Below are 7,535 nucleotides of genomic sequence, written 5' to 3'. Positions count from 1 at the left end.
GTGGCGAGGAAGTCCAGACTCCCGAAGCGGATTAGGGAGCCTAGGGCGAAGCTGGCGTCGTGGCTAGCCATCTCAAGCCGGTGTTGTACGCGCAAAGGTCCCCTACCTGGCGTGCCAACTGTCGTTGTCAAGATTAGCGGATCAAGACTTAGACTAGTAAATTTCTTTTATGCGCGTAAGGCTTGAGATGGTGGCGCGGGAGACACGGGGTTTATACTGGTTCGGGCAAAGGAATACCCTACGTCCAGTGTCCGGAGCAGCTCGTGTTGCCCGCGCGGGGTTCTGTAGTAGGGGTTACAGGAGTGCGAGAGAGGGAGCTGATCCCAGGTCTCTTGGGCGTGCACTGATCCTCAGGATGGGATCAGAGTGTTCTGTGCGCTTGGGGGGTGTCTGTTGTGTTGTCTTAGAGTTTTCTGAAGAGCCCCTAAGACAACACAACAGACACCCCCCAAGCGCACAGAACACTCTGATCCCATCCTGAGGATCCTGACTTTAAGGATGGTATTGGAGCCATCGATGGTACACATGTAAGTGTTGGAGGTATGCCCTAGAGGCAATCATAGAGATGATGATATTCCATTTATATCCATGATTTATATTGTGTTCATTGAATATCCATTAAAGGCTACTTGAATTGATTTGCAATTATGTGAATTGTGTGTGAAACTCTTTACTTGTATGGTTATTCTAAAGTTGTCCCTAGTCGGAGTTCATGTGAGGACACACATGAATATTAGACTAGCACATGTATTAGTTGATGACTATGTTTCACAAGTCATGGACATGGAGATGTTGAACTAATAATGTGGGCACATGTGGAGACATGTGCTAGGACTGACCCAACACGAGAAGTAGTTCTCTCTTTAAATAACATATACGCTTTGTCCTTAGACCTGAGATTGTCGCATGTATTCAAGATGTGGATCGACCTACTTAGGGGCTATCAAACGCTACGCCGTAACAGGGTAGTTATAAAGGTAGCTTTCGGGTTTGTCAAGAAGCATGCTGTGAGACATGGTCAATCAAGATGGGATTTGCCCCTCTCTGATTGAGAGTGATATCTCTGGGCCCCTCGAGTGATCGGATCCGAAAATGCATGGCCATGCTACGTACGGTTAAGAGTTAACCTACAAAGGGATTCCGAATGACAGGATCGAGAATGAGCGGTTGGCTTGAAGCTAGACCAAATATTGTGAGGCAAAGGGAATAGCATGTATATAATGTTGTGATGGTTCATCTGATATGATCTTTGTGTGCGTATAGGAGTTGGCACGTCTTGCTAGAGGCCGCTACCGACTATTGGACCGAGTAGGAGTACTCGGGCCATGTCTATACATATCCGAACCCATAGGGTCACACACTTAAGGGGCTGGAAGCCCAATTCGGATGTGATCCGAGTTGGATTAGGCTTAGAAGTACTAATAGGCCTCGGACCCAGAGGCCCGTTAGGAACCTCTATAAATAGAGGGGTGGGGGCGCCCTAGGGTTCACACCTTTTTGGCAAAACTCATCTGCCGCGCCTCCCACGCCCTCGCCTGTTGCAACTCACGGATCTAGCAGTCCGGCTTGCGACGCTTCCTCCCTGCACGTGTGGATACCTTGGAGGTGTTGTGCCTGCAGCACTTGGACGAGACGCCGACGAGCCACGATGAGCCGCCGACGAGCCACGACGAGCCGCGGCACGAGGGAGATCTTGCTGCACGTGGACGAGCTGCTAAGGGACTGCTGGACGTCGACGTGATCGACTACGTACGACTACGTTGATCAACTTCGCTGCATCGAGGCGAATCTACATCTTCCGCACCAGTAGTGCGTCGAGTGGTAATCCCGTGATCCTTATACGGCAGTTTTCTTGGTTTACGCGGTAGAAATTTTTTTGATTTGCGCTAGTGTAGCCTACCTCGTATCCCAATAGTAAGAGCCTCTGTTCCTAAGGATATGGAGCTATCCTTTCGTGGTAGGAAGTCATATGCCTCTCAAAATGTAATGGCTGCTGTAGATTTTGATCTCCGGTTCACCTATGTATTAGCTGGTTGGGAGGGGACAGCACATGATGCACTAGTATTACAAGATGCTTTGGAGCGTGAGAATGGACTTCGAGTGCCACAAGGTAATACACTAATAGCATATCAAATTCTCCATATGAATTGTTGATATAATAGAAATATGATCAAATTTCCATCACATTTTAGGGAAATTCTTCCTAGTTGATGCCGGATATGGAGCAAAACCAGGATTCTTGCCCCCTTTTCGTGGTGTTCGTTACCACTTGAATGAGTGGGGGAATAATCCTGTACAAAACTACAAGGAGCTATGCAACCTTAGGCACTCATCTCTTCGTATGACAATTGAGCGTGCATTTGGGTGTCTAAAGAGAAGATTCAAAATTCTAGATGATGCCTCTCCTTTCTTTCCTTTCCCGACTCAAGTAGACATTGTTGTTGCTTGCTGCATCATTCACATTTGGATCATACAAGATGGAATTGATGAGTTCTTCATGGAAGAAAATAATTTGCCAAGTTATAACCATGCTACAACATACAGTGGACAAGCAAGTGAGCATACCGAGATGGTTAATTTCAGGCAAAGCATTGCTGATCATATGTGGGCAGACTATCAAAACAACAATATTAATTAGTACCCACTAGTTTGTTGATGTATTTCAGTTTCACAAGTATTTTTCTTGTTTTATTTGTGTTGTATTGACATATTGTTGCTATATTTCAATTGTATGGACATGATAATATTTTTCATATTGATTATTGAGGAGGATGGAGTTGGGTATAGTGTATTGGCATAACCAGAAACTTCTATAGTGTACTGGTTTGTGACTTCTTGTTTTCAAAGGAAAAAACATTCAGAAGTGTTGTGCTTGCTAGTTGCATTTCAATTGATCTTTACATTTCTGAGGTGCTGTAAAATGTAAAATTTTAGAGGTTACTGCTGCATGCTTGTTATTGTCATTTGCATTATCAAATCTTAAGGATGTGTGATAAGCTTATTTACAATTGTATATCGTATATCGGTTGCTTTTCTGCTATATATCGTGAAGCTTTTACTTTTGACGTGTATTGCTAAATTGCTTGCCACTTATAATTTTTCTGATGCTCCAGAGAATATAGCTATGCTAACTGAAATGTACCACATGTGGCTTTGGTTATTTCAGGATCATGTACCACCAGCATCCTTCTCATGTGGCTATTGTTTATTGTGTAGTTGTAGTTCTCCTACTGATCTTTTTTATTGTGCCCTGGAGTCATGGAAATATATGTAGCGAGCCAAGTGGTTTGTGCTGATTTGGACAATATCATTCATGTGGGCTCTTTTGCATAAACAGATTGCAGTAAAAAGGCTCAGGAGTTGGACAGCCATGTCGAGGGACTGACATACAATGCTTGCTATTTTTTTGTTCATGGCAGGCAATGGATGGCCATGTCAAGGGACTTGGGAGAGGTACTGGTGTGGCTGCCTCGACAGCACCAATGTCCACTTTCATGCTAAAAAATCTTGCCAATGTGGTTGCTAGTGGTGTTAAAACAGGAAAGGGCTTCAAAAAGGTCTATTTTAATGCATGTGCTAGAGCTGTCAATGAAAAATTCAACACTACACTCAATGGTGAGCAGATTAAGAATCATCTGAAGACATGGCAAAGAAAGTGGGACAAGATAACAAGACTCAAGAGCTTGAGTGCATCTAGATTTGATGAAGATAACTACATCATCACCCTTGACGAGGAGCACTACAATGGCCATGTGCACGTAATCTAGTTTCTATCGTTTTGTGGTCTTGTTCTTATCATATTTTTCATACTGATTTCTATTGCATTATAGGATCACAAGGCTGATGCTGAGTATTTAAACAAGCCTCTTGAGAACTATGCTGAGATGGAAACAATCTTTGGGAAGGATATGGCTACAGGCAAGTTTGCAAAGGATTCAAGTGCTCCTCTTGGTACAGAAGATGATGACACTGAAGATGGGGCTGCAAATGAAGATGGGGCTGCAAATGGTACAAGAGATGATCCTAGCAGTGCTTTTGAGGAAGGGGCAACATCTAATGCAAGACCTAACAAGAGGACCAAGATTGTTGAAAGTGAAGAGGATGGACTGATTGGTGCGTTCAACAAAGTTGGTGACAAGCTTGCCATGGCTATAATGCAGGTTGCTAAATCAAACAATGAGCTACCAGAAGATCTCTTTGCCAAAGTGAATAGCCTTTCAGTTTCAGGCTTTAATGATCTTCAGATATCGACGTACTATGCTCATCTAGTGGCCAATCCTCTTACTGGTAAAGCTTTCTATGGCCTTCCATTTGAGCACCAGTTTCGTTGGATGGCTATGTTTGTTAATGAGAGGTTCCCTGGACAGTAGGGTGCTTTGGAACATACAACTAGTGATAGTGGTAAAGCTTTCTTTTGCTAACTAGGCCATGTTTGTTACACCTGATAGTTGTAACATCTCTTTTGTCATATTTCTTTGGCAAAATTTGCTAGCGGACACTGAAAGTGGTGCTCATTTGTTGGCGGACACCCAAATTGGAGCCTTTTGCTGGAAGACACATTCGTTGTTGTCAATTTTGCTGGAAGACACTTTGCACCGGTTGAGGAGAGAGAATCTTTTTTGTTGGACATCCGATGCCCCTGACCCATATTTGGGTCGAGCCAGACAAAGCAAGCGGCGGCCCAGCCTAGACTCCCGTTGCTAACCACTTTCCCCACCTTCGCTATCTGCGCGACAAAGGAGGTGGCGGCGGCGGGTGCGGCGGCAGCGGCGGCGTGGGTTTGGTGGCACGGGCGCGGGCGTCTATGACCGGATAGGGCAAGCAGAGGATGGATGACGATAGGCTCGGGCACTGCTTCCTCCTCTAGTGCATCTGCGCGGTCGCGAGGAGCGTGAGATGCTCAGACACTGTGCCCGTTCTGCAGGACACCGACCGTTGTGGAGCGGACCTCCAGAACCCTAAACAATCCATTGAAGCAGTTCTATACTTGTAGGAATCGAGATTGGGTAAGTTATCTTCATTGATTTGGGGTCCATTTGGGCGGTGTCAAATTCGCAGCTAGGGTTCATCCCAAGCTTCTGTTCTTGATCCTGAGCAGGGCAGCGACAAGTGTGCCTTCTTCATGTGGAAGCCAATGAGCCCAGAAGATGCTGCTGGGGATGTTGCAGGATTGATGGCAGGCATGAAGGAGGTGGAGACGGCTCTATTGAACCTGACCAATGTAGTATCTGCTCAGAGGGTGGCTATGAGTAGCATAGCTGGAGAGGAGAGAGTGAATAGGTGGATGAATGTGGCCAATGTGTTTCTAGGAGTTGTCAACTTTATTGCCATGTGCATGTTGTATAAGAATGCATGAACTTTGCTATTATCTGTAAAATGAATGGAATGGGCCAGTTATCTAACTTTGCCAACGGAATTCATTACATCACAAGTTGAATTCATTACATCACAAGTTGAATTCATTACAATACCAAGTTGAATTCATTACAATACCAAGTTCAATACATCACCATCATTACATGATCATGGTCATTACAATACCAAGTTGAATTCATCAGGATACCAAGTTCAATACATCACAAGTTATAAAATACAAAAGGTCATACAAGTCACTTGGTAACAGCTTGTTAAAATACAAAAGGTCATCACAAATCACAAGTCACTTGGTCATCAAAAGGTCAGCTGTGAGATAGCCTGACTCCTAGTCATTATCCTTGGACTGGATGTCACTTGGTGTTTTGCTTGGCTCCTAGTGACCGGAGAATGTGGAACCCTGCATAATGTAACAGCTTGTTAATAGTCAGCTAAAAATTTGGAAAACACAAAGACAAGACATGTTGTGTCATTGATCACATATTGTGTATCTTTTGTAGGAGATGCAAGCTAAGCAGGAGTTGCTTTGCCTTTCTTATTGGGTTGTTTCCCCTTGGATGTGGCAACTTTCTATTCTGCAACAATCAACAAAAAAAGACTCAACAGTTAGTTGTCAACAAAGAATGAATAGGGGTTTACAATATGCTCTGAGCTACAACACATACCTGCCATGTCCTCCCATCTTGACACTGAGCTGCATAAATCCTCCACCTGCACTTCTTGGCCTTACAATATGCTCTGAACCTCCTTGACTCACTATATGGAACTGCAAGTTCAACTTCATTCAGCACAGCATATTGCCTAATACACCTTTTAAAACAATAACCATCTTCAAATGTAACACCAACAACTATCTTAGGGTTATCTATGTCAGTCACATGCACCACACTCTCACAGCCCTCCTCATCATCCACAAAAAGTGGGTCATCATCTTCTGGGTCAGAGCAAGGGTAGTAATCACAGTCCTCCTCAGCACCATCAACCAACAGATCCTTGTACTTGTTTCTCTCATCATCTACTCCAACATACTCAACTTCATCTGACTCTCCCCAGTCGTCATCAGCATTGCGATCACCATCATCAGGGTTCACATTACCATCAGGAGTGACATTTTCATTAGGGTTCACATTACCATCAGGAATGACATTTTCATCAGGAAGAATCATAGCTATTGGCAAACACATGACTTGACTCTGTTGTGTGGTAACAGCAGATGCATTGGCATGACAAACTTGGGGCTGCACTAATCGAGGTCTAGTGTCAACAACATCTACAGTCAATGGCAGCCTTCTACTCTCCCAATACACCTCAAATGCTTCTAGCAAAGCAGAGTCAGAATCTATACGCACTGTCTCATCCTTGGTTTTGTCAAAGAAAGTGACTTCCAGGGCTTGATCCTTCCCATGAACTATTTCCTCAGCAAGCATAGCACTAAAATCTATCCAATTAGTGGTATCCTTGTCCACCACACGCATGAAGTTAGCAGTTACATGATAATCATCAAGCCCATCTGGTCTATGCTCTACATAGTTAGGAACTCTAATCGCCACCCTACAGGCGGCCGTCGGATCCATCCTAAATACAAAACAAATACTAGATCGAAACTAAACGAGCTCAAAAATGTAGTCTTTTTAATGCATCCGCAGGTAACACATACAAATCGAGCGAGATAGGGTTCAAGAAAAGGCACTAACCCTTTTGGAATCCATTTGAATCGAAGTGCCCTTGGTGGAGAACCCAGGCTCTGCGTGTTGTTCCCGATAGGGGACTTCATCTTCCTGGTGGCGTTCTTCCTCAGCCCCTCATGGTGCACGACGAAGTGCCCTTGGTGGACAACCCACGTGCCCGCGCCCGCACCGCTGAACCCACGCCGCCGCCGCCGCCGCCGCCCCCGCCGCCGCCTCCTTTGTCGCGCAGATAGCGAAGGTGGGGAAAGTGGTTAGCAACGGGAGTCTGGGCCGGGCCGCTGCATGCTTTGTCTGGCTCGACCCAAATATGGGTCAGGGGCACCGGATGTCCAACAAAAAAGATTCTCTCTCCTCAACCGGTGCAAAGTGTCTTCCAGCAAAATTGACAACAACGAATGTGTCTTCCAGCAAAAGGCTCCAATTTGGGTGTCCGCCAGCAAATGAGCACCACTTTCAGTGTCCGCTAGCAAATTT

At 45.0% G+C, this 7,535-nt stretch overlaps 2 protein-coding genes across 2 annotated transcripts; both read left to right on the top strand.

Moving 5' to 3' along the window:
* Positions 1-1,938: 1,938 nt before the first annotated feature.
* LOC140223352 (protein ALP1-like) lies at positions 1,939-2,638 on the top strand. The gene is made up of 2 exons (XM_072295054.1): positions 1,939-2,110; positions 2,193-2,638. The coding sequence occupies exons 1-2, from the start codon at positions 1,939-1,941 to the stop codon at positions 2,636-2,638; spliced, it is 618 nt and encodes a 205-aa protein (XP_072151155.1).
* Positions 2,639-3,422: 784 nt separating this feature from the next.
* LOC140223308 (uncharacterized) lies at positions 3,423-4,370 on the top strand. The gene is made up of 2 exons (XM_072294952.1): positions 3,423-3,758; positions 3,831-4,370. The coding sequence occupies exons 1-2, from the start codon at positions 3,423-3,425 to the stop codon at positions 4,368-4,370; spliced, it is 876 nt and encodes a 291-aa protein (XP_072151053.1).
* Positions 4,371-7,535: the final 3,165 nt, after the last annotated feature.

This window comes from Setaria viridis, chromosome 7 (assembly GCF_005286985.2).
Source record: "Setaria viridis chromosome 7, Setaria_viridis_v4.0, whole genome shotgun sequence".
NCBI classification, from domain to species: Eukaryota; Viridiplantae; Streptophyta; class Magnoliopsida; order Poales; family Poaceae; genus Setaria; species Setaria viridis.
This window is presented reverse-complemented; position numbering and strand designations above follow the sequence as displayed.

What these genes read in the sequence shown, in the direction of transcription:
- LOC140223352 (XM_072295054.1), top strand. Translation starts at nt 1,939, where the DNA reads ATGGAGCTATCCTTTCGTGGTAGGAAGTCATATGCCTCTCAAAATGTA. An exon ending in TGGACTTCGAGTGCCACAAG is followed by an intron (nt 2,111 to 2,192) that starts GTAATACACTAA and finishes ATCACATTTTAG; the next exon opens with GGAAATTCTTCCTAGTTGAT.
- LOC140223308 (XM_072294952.1), top strand. Translation starts at nt 3,423, where the DNA reads ATGGATGGCCATGTCAAGGGACTTGGGAGAGGTACTGGTGTGGCTGCC. An exon ending in ACTACAATGGCCATGTGCAC is followed by an intron (nt 3,759 to 3,830) that starts GTAATCTAGTTT and finishes ATTGCATTATAG; the next exon opens with GATCACAAGGCTGATGCTGA.